This window comes from Anneissia japonica, unplaced genomic scaffold (genome assembly GCF_011630105.1).
Source record: "Anneissia japonica isolate Jap-2015-1 unplaced genomic scaffold, ASM1163010v1 scaffold287858_len863314_cov180, whole genome shotgun sequence".
Classification (NCBI taxonomy): Eukaryota; Metazoa; Echinodermata; class Crinoidea; order Comatulida; family Comatulidae; genus Anneissia; species Anneissia japonica.
In genome coordinates this window covers 514,119-526,607 of record NW_022693771.1, presented here as the reverse complement: position 1 = coordinate 526,607, position 12,489 = coordinate 514,119, and the positions used below count along the sequence as shown (strand labels likewise).

The following is a 12,489-nucleotide window of genomic DNA, read 5'->3' as shown; positions in this document are numbered from 1 at the left end:
AAAAAAGTATTTTAAGTAGGCCTAAATCTGTCTCTTATACACATCTAGATGTGTATAAGAGACAGCCATTAACAGTCAAAACAGAACCAGTTCCTGCAAATATATAATACTACTTATTAGCTATTATTTACTTATTAAAAAATACAGGTCTCCCTCTTCTATATAAGGCCCTTACAAGACCACCTCCAATTAAACACCAATTTCCTGTGGTCCCAAATTAACAGATGTCTATTATCTTTATTATTCTAATAATAAAGATAGAGACCAAAGTTGTTAAGACCAAGGAAACCTGTTCCCAAAAGTGGTTTTTAATTGGAAGGAAACCTGAATTTTAGAATACAATATAAGTACATAATTTACAGTGAGACTGCAAAGTTACTGTAAACAAAAATAAGACTTGGAACAAAAAAAGCAATTTGAGCGTAAATAATTGTAGTAAATCTTCAGACATAAACTTAATACTTTAGTGTACTTGGCTAAAGGTTTAGTGATGATTTGCAGTAGCAGATTCAAGGAGGATCGAGCAGGCACAGCTACACCACCCCTTTTAATTTTTCAAAATTATTTTTTTTAAATGGAGAAAAAAGGAAAATTTTGATTAAATTTTCGCCTGAGAGTGCCATCTAGAGGTGCCAAAATCATAAATTTTCCCAAACCATGGTGGGGCTGAGGTGGACTACACCCTCTATATTTGAAAGCCCCCCTCTGAGCCCTCTCTCTATTTTGAATTCCTGGATCAACAACATGCAGTGATGAACTTTGAAAAAATAGAAGCTAGGACTACATGAATAAAAATACTGTTGTATGCCCATATAGTCATGATGTGCCTATATATTGTCATTTTATAAGGTGTCATCATGACCACATTTAGAAATGTCACATGTTCTTGTGAAATAAAATTTTACAGTCTGGACAGGAATTAATAGTGACATAAGAAAATTAATGGCGGCCCATGTAAGAACAGACTACCGCACCTGCTCTAATATCAGAGAAGATTGAAATGTGTATAGAATTAGGCAGAATAAACATGTGTCCCATAAAATTTTATTAACAGTACAGTATATACAGTATAGTAGCTCATATTTGAGTTGAAATACACTTGAATATCAGATTATGATAATTACTGCCTTTCATACCTGCATTAAAACATGGATCATCCTCCAAGGCTCGAACAACTTCTTCTATGGCATCTAATGCAGAATCTTTTTCCAGGAGAACTTTATAACCTTTTCGTACTTCTCTTTGAATCCCACAGTTAACTGCATCTCGTAAACTATCAGGAACTGCCCACGCTCCTCCGTGAACCAATATGATTCAAGCAACTTAAGAATAGGCAATACTGGTTGACTGGAAATGGCACTCTCAGATTGTAAAAATGCTTTTTCAATGTCATGTAGAAATTGCCTTTCATACTCCCTCTGGACCCCCACTTGTGCCGTTACTTAGCGGTATTGTTCTTGCCTCTTGCGGTGTACACCCACCCTGGTTCAAGACCTGACTAGGACATCATGATTTGAACTACTGTAGGTTCTGGTCACTCAGCTTTATGTGCAACCCTCACATAACATTTTTGTGGCTCTATGTTAAAAAGACATTAACATTTAGAGAAATCAATTCGGTTGAAAACTCCCGAAATCCTTTCGAAGCAATATTGATTGATAATACATATAAAAATTCAGTTTTTTAAGAATCGCTACTCTCTACCGATCACCAAGTACCCTTGTTGTATTCCCCTACTTTTCACTATTTCTATAAATGATCTTCCCACTATCACAAAGCACTGTATGACGGATCTATGCAGATGACACCACCCTTTATATTAACGCAAGTTAACACAGATCAAATTACCAACAAACTAACACATGACATGGAAGCTGTCAGCAAATGGCTGTGCTCACACTCCATCTTGACAAAACGGAGGTAATGCTTCTTGGCTCATCTCTTTAGCTGCTCCTGGCTAGCTCTCACATGCTTCTCCGATTTAGAAATAGGCTAGACCTTCAAGTAGGCCTTATTATCTATCATTTATTAGCGGGGAATTTTACCGGGACTACGAAATATTTCCTGGCGGTAGGTGGTGGGGAATTAGCCAGGGATGTACGTAAAACAATGCCATGCATTGCCGGGAGGTGGCCGGGACTTTCAAATGCACGTAACCGTTTCGGAAATTACAACCCCGGCTAAGACCCCACTAGGTCCTGGTCCGGGGAGAGGTGGGGGGAAGGACTTAAGGCAGCTATTTTTACAAAGTTTTATCAAAGTTAGAGACTCATTTTTGCTTGTTATTTAGATGATTTTATCTTATATTTATTTTTTATATTTTTTAAGTTTCTACTGTTGTGATTTCGCTTGTCATGTTTTAAAATCCATTACGGTACCATTTTATTGTATTTTGTATTTATCTTATGAGGGCCCTTGATATCAGCTCTTCAGCAATGGAGAGCTGAATGGGTGATCCTCATTAAAAATAAATAAATGTCTTTCCATTACCTTTACTGTTTGATTAATTATTTTTGTTCTTTTTTTAAATTCAAATATAAGCTTGATTTTTTTTTTGTGAGTTTTTGTATTAAGTTCTCTTGAATTACAGATATTTTTGGTCCGTGATCATGGCGCTGACCCAGAGCCTCATTGCTGTTCTAGTTTATGTTAAAACTTCTTCAAAAGCATCCAGCGTCGCCAGTTTTGAACGGACGTGCAGGAAATTTTGTACACAATTAAAACTACTGTAGAGGTGATTTCCAACAAACGTTCATCACCCTTTTTTATAAGTTAACTACACATCAGCAGTACTGTACGGATACGATGAATAACTATAGGCCTAGGCTATTTTGTAACTTGTATTGTGTTAGAAAAACTTGTATGTAATTTTTCACATTCGTCAAAGAAATATATTTTTCAAAGCATTCGAGAGAGAATACAGTCACTGTCACTAACTTTCTTCAGGTTATAAGTAACCTTGTTTTACGAAAGTATTTTCAATTACAATTCGGAAATTTTTTTTTGCACACGAACCTAAAAAAAATCAAGCCAAGCGTCCACTATTGAAAAATTAGTGGACAGTGGGGAATAGGCAAATAACATTGGGAGTTGCAGTGATGACGTCACGATTAACTTATAATAATTACTATTAATTATTAGACACTAGAACTAGCTAGACTATCTACAGTATAGGGCCTCTTTTCCAGTCTATAGGCCTAGGACTAGACTATAATTTATCAAAAAAGTATTTTAAGTAGGCCTATATAATGAATAAGTCATCCCCACCTCATCATTCATAGGCATGCATATTCATCTAATTACAGTACAGAGTTTTCTGAACAAGAAACCTTAACATTTTATTTAGGGCCTGTAACAAGCACGCCATACTGTATACACAAAGCCAAAAGTTGAATCATTGTGAACATCCATGGAGTATTATTGTTGGCTAGTATGCTGACAAAAGTGATAAAGTTGCAAAATGGTCATACTCAGGATGCTACTGAACCCAAGAACTTAATTCTAAGATTATTAAACAACAATTAATATGTACTAAAGTAGGGAAAATGATGATGAAAATGTAATTGAATTACATTTACTATCATCATCATTAATCTACAATAGACATCATCCCATATTCTCTTCATTTCTAGGCCTGCTCCTACATTATCATGGACACGAACAAATGGACTAAGTCTTCCTGAGGGTTCCTACCTGAATGAACGTAGCCAAGAGCTTGTCATACCAGATATACAGATAACAGATGCTGGAACGTACCGCTGTTCAGCTTCGAATACCGTACAGAGCGGTCTCAGTAATGAAGGCCGTGTTGTTGTTAAATGTAAATTTATCACTTCATTCACATTCTTTGTTAAGCCAAAAAAAATAAAAATATTATGTTGGCCACGGCTGACTGACCCAAATTTTATGAAATTAAAAGGGTCTGCATTTTCTTTGTTGACACCGAACAATATTTTTTTATGAGAAATTAAGGCTGGAATAGCCTTGGCGAGGCTAGGGGGCCAATGCTAGCCTATTTTGCTGGATGGTACGCGATGCAAATTCAAATTGTTGTATTATTTGTGTGTATTTTCTACCGACCGTACACATTTTATTTATTTTTCCAAAGCACAAACAAATTTTTTTTTTTGGCCTTTTATATTTAGCTAACATATTTTGTTGTTATATTTATAAAGTAAATACTAACACTTTTCTCTTGCACAGCTCGGCCAGAGTGGGTAAATGAGATCGAGGACCAGAATGGCGATATCAATGGCGAGGTAACCTGGAATTGTGAAGCGGAATCCACCGAAACCATCACATACACATGGTATCGTAATGGCGTTGAGGTCATAGGAACCGCTAAGTATGTGATAGGTAATGGTCTCAAAACCCTCACAGTCATGGACCTCCAGGAAGATGATGACGCCATGTTCCAGTGCAAAGCTGAGAATGAGTTTGGACTAATATTGTCAACAGCTCAGTTGAATGTCAGGGGTAAGTTCATTGGTTATTTTTAACATCTGGGTTATTATTGGTTTATTTTTCTCTTTCCTCAAACAGTATAAAAGTCGTCAGCCCCGCCTGTTTTTTTTATTTTTTATGTTGTATGAAGTCATTATATATGTGTGATCATTCGTGTCCTCCCTCTGCTCTGTTGATAGGTCTCTTCTGAGAAAGAAAAGGGACACAGTCAAATACGAAGTATGAAATACGAAGAACTTTATTGCAATCTCTCATTCAAAATTGAAGTTTAACAAAAGGGGAGAAAAAACATTACAAAACAACTTCGCAAACCCACTAAACATATATATATTCTACAATAAGGCATTACAATTAATTAGGCAACATTAAAGTGCCCCTGCCACCTATTCTGACAATTTTTATAATCTTCAGCGTGTTTATATTTATAAATATATTATAAACACAAGTGTTGGTCATATATTACGAATAAAATTGATTTTGTACGAAAAAAATGAGTTTGAAGTGTCATTTTTACGAAGGACCTTAGAAACAGAGGTCACTCAATGACGTCATTGGTGACCGACTTTCCCAAAATTCATCAAGCGCGAAATCAAAACAAACCAGCGCGAATGAAAATACAGTACCAACGATGATGGACAATGGAGACGATTTCACTTCTTCCTCATCGGAAGAGGGAGACCCTGACCTTGGCTGTGGTCCATATTTATATGAGCCTTGTTATGAACAAGAACAAAACAGAGAAGAAGATGATGATCACGAATCGAAGAGCCAAACCGACTTTTGAATATGCACTGGTAAGCGACATAGAATAGCGATAAACTAGGCCTAGGCCTAGCCTTGTGAGGTGTCTACCTACCAAAAAAATATTGATTTATAGTAATTATTATTTGAAAATAACATATGGTTGGCCTGGCTAGGCCCTGTCTGTAATAATAGACAGTTTTGTTGATACATCTGAACGCAGATTGAAAGCACATAAGCCAGCTACCACCGCCACTAAATTTTTCTAGGCAAGGCTACTAGCTAGGCCCTTACGGTCCTCCTCTAGGCCAAGTCCTGTTTGATAATGGGCAACCAGGTTGTGCCTGAATTGCTGCTGTGTTGTTGGTCTTTTCGAATATCGTTTTGTCCTTGTCTGGCAGTAGCCTGTTTATAATATTAGTGTTTACAAACACTAACAAAATTATGCCTTTTTACCTCAATTGAGAGACCAGTGTGTTAGTCAAATTTAGTATGACATTGGTAAAAATTATTAATTAATAATGAATAGTATTTTTAGTATATGTACTGATTCAGCGATGATAATGTGTTGTTGAATAAAGTGCTGTTTTATTTCTTAATTGTACTACTTCAGATATATTTCTTGTGGTTCCACATTCTAAGGAGGAGCGAGTATAATATTTGAATCATCCCTTTGCAGTACAGCCTTGGAAATTTACTCCTTAATCTACATTTTAAGTTTTCTTTAAATAGTACCGTGTGAGACAGAATGAATCACTGATGAATAGATAGTAAGACTATATTAGTCCGAATATTAATCTTCACAATATACAAATCTTCATAATATACAGCACTGTCTGTAGCAGGATAAACATTGCATACAATAATACTGTGTTATGGATGTTCTTTAAGTTTAAAAATAACTTTTGTTATAATTCATCTTATGTTATGTTGTGCTTTTTAACAGGAAGTATAGATACATCGCCTACAGAAATCTTGTGCGGAGCTGCTGGGGATTTTTAGGAAGAGAAAATCGTGTGATTTTGCCAGCTTGTGGCGTTACAGCTATTCGACAACATTTTCCTAGCCCTCAAGATGAGGGATATACAGGCTTTAAACTTGGAAAATTAGAGGAAATTTAAATCTTGTATGATTATTAAATATTTTAATTAGGGGCCTAGTTTAGGCCTACTTAATGAAAACTGAAAAGGCCATCCTTTTCGCAAGTAAATACTAAACTAAAAGGTAGCGGGATGCATTCTCTACTAACTCATAGGCCTGCCCAGCCTACATACAGTGTCATTCACTCATTCTTTAATGTAGTTCATGGATTGTTTATTAATTATTGAAATATCGTTGTTTGTAACTTGTTTATATAACGTGTTACCTTACAACTGTTGTATTTAATAATAATTCTAATATGTTATATGGACATGCCTACTACACTTCTCCATGTGCACTTACATCTCGATATACATACTGTACAATCATTTTAAATAAACTTACAGTCGAAAAACATTTCAGTAGTATTCTTGTGTCGTTACTTACTGTGCATGGGCAAAATCCTATCTTCTTTCTGTACGTAATTAAAATAATTATTCTTCATAAATAGTTCGTGTAGCAAGTTCAACAATGTTTACATGTAAGTTTTACGTTAACGTCGCGTCACCTGTAGTACTCTGAAACGTTTCACTCAAAAATACGATGTCCTCTAGGCCTAGTACTACTACTACTACTATAAACTATAGGCCGAGCTAACTGTATTTGTAGCAAACAGTATACTCTTTGACTGGTAGTAGTAGACGAAACCCCTCGTGTCATGCATTGCTTATTTCTTTAGTGATAGACATGGTTCGCGCGTGTTATGAGTACGCGTTTCAATATTACAGATTAAAATGGTCACGTGTATATCCAGGGTCCTAGAAATACTGAAACGTAATAGATAGATATGTATACAATACTGTCTGTAGGAATTATAAATGCTAAAATAAAAAAATAAAAATAAATAAATAAATATTTATCTAAAAACAAAATTATTTTTTTAATGACAAAATGCTATCTCTCTTTTGTTTAAATGGTGGCTCTGAAAAGAGCCGTTTGGTTTGAATATTGACATGAGTAGCGGCAACAAGTCGGGTGAAAACTGGCTTCAGTTGATAAGACTGCTTTCATTTAGGAATTTTAACATTCGCAAGGATTTTGACACGCAGGACCCAGAATATAGTAGAGCAGCTGACATCAGGATATTCCCTGCTGGCGTATCTTTCACCATAGATTGGCTGCTCCATTCTTTGGTGTAATCACAGATTTTGCATTGCTGGCGTATCACAATAAATGTACCAATCCTATGTACAATCTTTCCCTTTGTCTCAGCGTTGCAAGATTGACATTTTGTGAAAAGACTCAGAAGCTGAGCTTCAAAAACAATATATTTCTTTTCGTTTGCAGGTCTATTTGATGCACAGCTGCTGTCATCATTGTCAAACCTTAATAATAATAGTATAAAATAAATTGTAGCCAATAGATTAACTATCAAAAAGTTTACAAATAGGTCTATGAATTTTATTGGTGTAGCATTAACATTTTTAAAAATTTTTTCAGTCATTTAACAACACAGTTATATACCTGTCTCTTATACACATCTAGATGTGTATAAGAGACAGTTATCCTACCAGCGTTCTCATTGTAGTGGAGCGCAGCCAACATCAACCTGCAAATTTGTTGGTAGGCCTACAGTTTATTTGATTGTAATTCCTAAACTACTATTACATACAAACCTTAAAATAATTATTATTTATAGAACAAAATACATCATAAGCCAAAAAACATTTAGGCCTCGGTATAGTCAGATGGGTGTACTTTTCCATAACACTAACAATAAGGGCACATACATGGAAAAAAATTATTCGATTTTCGCTCTTTAAAAAAAAAATAAAAGTGATGAGGCCAGGCAGTTTTTTTATTTATTTTATTTTTTTTAATTTTCTAAACCAGAACAATAGAATACTGTTTTTTTTTTTTTATTGATGAGGGAGTGACTGCTTTTATTTGGCAGTAATATTGTAATAAAAACTGTTTTAATTTTATTGTTTTTTTTTAAGTACCTGTAAATGTATTTCCCAGTCATTATAAATTGCATTGATGTTTTAAATTGTAACAATACATGATACAGCAAAAAAAAATTTTTTTTTTCATTCCTGCATTAATATTTCCTAAATTTATGACATGGACTGATGTGATAATCTAACCAATTTTTTTTTCTATGTGCCCTAAGCCCCAGCTAAATTATATAATAATTATATACTGTATTACCTACCTGCTCAACATTCCATTATAGGAATATGCCAACATTTTTGGTGCGAAATGTATAATGGTTCCATGGAAACCCTCTACTGACGAAGTTTGTCCAAGCGGACTTAACATGCTAATATCATTTTGAAGGCGCGGTTTGTCAAGGATGTCACTTAACATTTCACATGCCTTTGATCCTGAAAAAATGTACATTTATTTATTTAAGTCTGCATGCATGTGTTTAGTGTGATTACTGTAAGTAAATATTGGTTGAAATTTAACTAAATATGGAAAATTTTTCTGTACCCGGTTTCAGCCATTTTTTTTTTCTGTTATCTTCTAATGGAGGGTGCAGACATCTTGGAAATATTTCCGAATGGCCCGAATGTATATTTTGCATATGGTTGGTCAGACTTTGGAACTTGGCAACCATTTCTTTACCATTACCACTGGGAGTTGACATGGCTGTCCAGTAGATGTGGTTGTTGATGCTTTTTGCCCATTCGCCTACAATTGCACAGTCTGATTTTTTTGAAAGTGCTTGAACCTTCTTTCTTATACCTAAGTAATGTTTAAAAAAAAATTAATTAAATACTTTTTCAATAATATTAAGTGTTTGTTTAATTACCTGTTTAATAACCAGTAATTTACCTTTAGCAACATGCCAAACATCATAATAATGTTTGGTGTTTTTCATATTTTCACGTATCCATTTGGCCACTTGAATGTGTCTGTCAGTGACAAGGACATTAATGGGGATGTTTTGTGACTTTAAGGCATTGATACCAAGCTTGAGTCCTGCTAATTCCATGTGGTAACTTCCTCCTACTGTATTTTTCTGATGGTAGAAAGAAGTGTGTACAGTTAAGTTTGAATATTAGGCCTGTATCACTGTTTTTGACACACTATATTTTTATACTGTACTGTACTATAAAGTTAATATATAACTAATGTAATTTTTGTAGTTTTTGAAATATTAAAATCATCTAAACAGTTCTTACTTGAACAAGTTGAATGTCAATAACTCTGTGTTTATTTAGCTCCATCAGACAGTAAGAGCCAAACTTAGCAGTATGGCCGGGGCTGTCGGCTCTTCCATCACCTCCTAACACCACGGATTTAGAGCATTTAACAGCTTCTAAAGACTTTTCCCTTTCATTGTGCCATACAGTGGTGATACATGGATGTAAGAAAATGTCTTGATGTCTATAAAATGTTCTTTCGGAAATTGATACCAAGTTAAGGAATTTTAACATTCGCAAGGATTTTGACACGCAGGACCCAGAATATAGTAGAGCAGCTGACATCAGGATATTCCCTGCTGGCGTATCTTTCACCATAGATTGGCTGCTCCATTCTTTGGTGTAATCACAGATTTTGCATTGCTGGCGTATCACAATAAAGGTACCAATCCTATGTACAATCTTTCCCTTTGTCTCAGCGTTGCAAGATTGACATTTTGTGAAAAGACTCAGAAGCTGAGCTTCAAAAACAATATATTTCTTTTCGTTTGCAGGTCTATTTGATGCACAGCTGCTGTCATCATTGTCAAACCTTAATAATAATAGTATAAAATAAATTGTAGCCAATAGATTAACTTGATGGAAAATTTACAAATAGGTCTATGAATTTTATTGGTGTAGCATTAACATTTTTTTAAATTTTTTTCGTCATTTAACAACACAGTTATATACTATCATACTTACGAAAGGTATGTGTCATCTGGATTAAATGTTGTATCTCCATCACTTTGACAAAGTGGGGTTGATTCTCCTTCACTAACATAAGGTGTGGATGTAGCTATGGGTGAATTAGGCAATGATGGTACACCAACAACATCCTTAATGACTACAGGATCAGTCTGAGATTCTGATTAAAATTTAAAAAATTATATTTTATAAAAAGATTCTGATGCTGAGCTTCAAAAACAACATTTTTTCTTTTGTCTGCACATCAATTTGTATCTGAAAATACCAGTAACAATATCATAAAATCTAATTATATAATGAAAAAAGTAATGAATGAATGATTGAATGAATGAATGGATAATGTAAATGACTAAATGTGATTGTACATCATATACCTCTGGTGATCATTATCGGTTTCGTCTGTACAAACGGTTGTCTTGATTGATCTTCATTCTTTTTGTGATCCTTTTTAAGACAAAATAATAATTAAAATATTTGCTCATTTGGATGTGGTTTGACATCATAAATACAAATTTAATGAATGATTTACATTTATAAACAAAAAAATATATATAAAAATGGTTTTTTTTTTTTGTTTTTTTTTTCTTTTTAGGAAAAAAATGTTTCAACATTTTTTTTTCATTTTTTCAGTAAATAGCTAGTAGATATTGTTTGTATTTAATATCCCAATCATTTATTTTACTTTTAATATCAATGTACCAATCCAAGGGTTATTGTTAGCAGAATAAAATTAAATTTAAACAGCCTCCCTCTCGCATCACTTTCCTAGTCTAGATAGTGTAATAATTAGTATTTTTTATAGGGCCTAACTATAGAAAATAATAATTTAATTAACCATGTTGATAAAACTACTTGCCTGATGTCTCTTTTGATAATCATTAGCAAATGATAACAACAGAGATGCAGCATTCTCTGTTGACACATTCTCGTTGCTAGGCAAAGTAGTAGTAGTACAGGTTGTCTCCAAACTTTTCCTTAGTACTTCTTCAACAACCTAAATAATTGATATAGAGGAAATCTTTTAAATATTTTAATACAATAGCTGAAAGTTTAATACATGTGACCTATTGCAAGTTATTGATACTGTGTTAACACATTTTTGTATCAAGATGTATCTAAAAAGCGAGTAGGCTAGGCCTAGGCTATGCGAATGTTACGCATGAATAATCCCTAGGCCTAATCATAATCATATTGATTGAAGGTTAGTCAGCGGCGGGCTGTTTTGAACCCCGGTACTTACTTGTTTTCTTTGCCGTATAATAGATGAATTCCTTTTCATTGGACTTCGCCTGTCATTTTTTATATTAGGCACAGCATTATCTCTCAAAGCTAGTTTGCATTGCAAGCCCATCGTCGTTTTGATTAGACATGATTGATTGAATTGATCGTTTCCGAAGTGAGCACTACAAATTCGTGTGTGCTTACCCGGCCCACGAAAATTTGGCCTTGTGAAATTAACAAATTTCACCCAACAACGTCTTCTTTTGCTATCCTTGGGAAACCTAAAATAGGTCACCCCATCTTTATTTGGTGTCCTACTGCAACCACCAACAACACAATTAACTGGCATAATGCTTAAAACATACAACAGCCAAATATAGTATAGTAAAGTATGCTCTATTCTTCCTCCACAAGGCCTACCGTCTGGTTTGTTTTGATTTCGCGCTTGATGAATTTTGGGAAAGTCGGTCACCAATGACGTCATTGAGTGACCTCTGTTTCTAAGGTCCTTCGTAAAAATGACACTTCAAACTCATTTTTTTCGTACAAAATCAATTTTATTCGTAATATATGACCAACACTTGTGTTTATAATATATTTATAAATATAAACATGCTGAAGATTATAAAAATTGTCAGAATAGGTGGCAGGGGCACTTTAATACTAATATAAAAATAATTGTTAACAAACTAATGTTACAGTAATTTAAATAACGAGTTGGCTGGTTTTTCCTTATAAAAAGTACGGTCAACTTCGTAACATCTACGTTGTTTCTGTAAAAAAATAAAAATAGCACCAAGTGATACAGTAATATAGTAACAATAATAAACTTTAATACTAATATAAAAATAATTGTTAATAAACTAATGTTACAGTAATTTAAATAACGAGTTGGCTGGTTTTTCCTGATAAAAAGTTTGATTTTTATAAATATTTGTTATGTAGTAGTAGGAAGCGTAGAATCGACAACAAAACGAAAAAAACCCCATCCGATAAAAGAGTGAAATGGTACTAGGAATGCAACAAACTAGAAAATAACCTATAAATACCATAATATTAATTGAAATTTAGTTTAGTAATAATA

The 12,489-nt window shown here is 34.1% G+C and overlaps 3 protein-coding genes and 1 long non-coding RNA gene across 4 annotated transcripts in view; 2 read left to right on the top strand and 2 right to left on the bottom strand.

Annotated features, from left to right (window-relative positions):
• Positions 1-1,308, bottom strand: part of LOC117100905 (isoaspartyl peptidase/L-asparaginase-like) — a gene marked incomplete at its 5' end in the record, with an annotated part of 5,874 nt that extends 4,566 nt beyond the window's left edge. The window contains one exon of the mRNA XM_033240747.1: positions 1,137-1,308. Coding sequence (XP_033096638.1) covers positions 1,137-1,308 — 172 coding nt within the window. The remainder of the gene's footprint in view (positions 1-1,136) is intronic.
• A 576-nt stretch (positions 1,309-1,884) lies between these two features.
• Positions 1,885-4,518, top strand: LOC117100926 (contactin-5-like). The gene is made up of 3 exons (XM_033240771.1): positions 1,885-1,920; positions 3,604-3,820; positions 4,204-4,518. The coding sequence occupies exons 1-3, from the start codon at positions 1,885-1,887 to the stop codon at positions 4,497-4,499; spliced, it is 549 nt and encodes a 182-aa protein (XP_033096662.1). The 3' UTR covers positions 4,500-4,518.
• Positions 4,519-4,884: 366 nt separating this feature from the next.
• On the top strand, positions 4,885-6,702 carry LOC117100920. The gene is made up of 2 exons (XR_004444191.1): positions 4,885-5,258; positions 5,819-6,702. It is a non-coding gene; the product is annotated as an uncharacterized LOC117100920 (long non-coding RNA).
• Positions 6,703-7,333: 631 nt separating this feature from the next.
• LOC117100925 lies at positions 7,334-12,052 on the bottom strand. The gene is made up of 10 exons (XM_033240770.1): positions 11,425-12,052; positions 11,041-11,178; positions 10,559-10,628; positions 10,182-10,344; positions 9,477-10,029; positions 9,127-9,313; positions 8,782-9,036; positions 8,501-8,672; positions 7,857-7,894; positions 7,334-7,599 (listed from the first exon to the last, which is right to left on the bottom strand). The coding sequence occupies exons 1-10, from the start codon at positions 11,887-11,889 to the stop codon at positions 7,334-7,336; spliced, it is 2,307 nt and encodes a 768-aa protein (XP_033096661.1). The 5' UTR covers positions 11,890-12,052.
• Positions 12,053-12,489: the final 437 nt, after the last annotated feature.

What these genes read in the sequence shown, in the direction of transcription:
- LOC117100926 (XM_033240771.1), top strand. Translation starts at nt 1,885, where the DNA reads ATGGCTGTGCTCACACTCCATCTTGACAAAACGGAG. An exon ending in TCCATCTTGACAAAACGGAG is followed by an intron (nt 1,921 to 3,603) that starts GTAATGCTTCTT and finishes AATCTACAATAG; the next exon opens with ACATCATCCCATATTCTCTT. An exon ending in AGGCCGTGTTGTTGTTAAAT is followed by an intron (nt 3,821 to 4,203) that starts GTAAATTTATCA and finishes TCTCTTGCACAG; the next exon opens with CTCGGCCAGAGTGGGTAAAT.
- LOC117100925 (XM_033240770.1), bottom strand. Translation starts at nt 11,889, where the DNA reads ATGACGTCATTGGTGACCGACTTTCCCAAAATTCATCAAGCGCGAAAT. An exon ending in ACCGATAATGATCACCAGAG is followed by an intron (nt 10,345 to 10,558) that starts GTATATGATGTA and finishes AATTTTAATCAG; the next exon opens with AATCTCAGACTGATCCTGTA. An exon ending in AAAAAAATGGCTGAAACCGG is followed by an intron (nt 8,673 to 8,781) that starts GTACAGAAAAAT and finishes ACATTTTTTCAG; the next exon opens with GATCAAAGGCATGTGAAATG.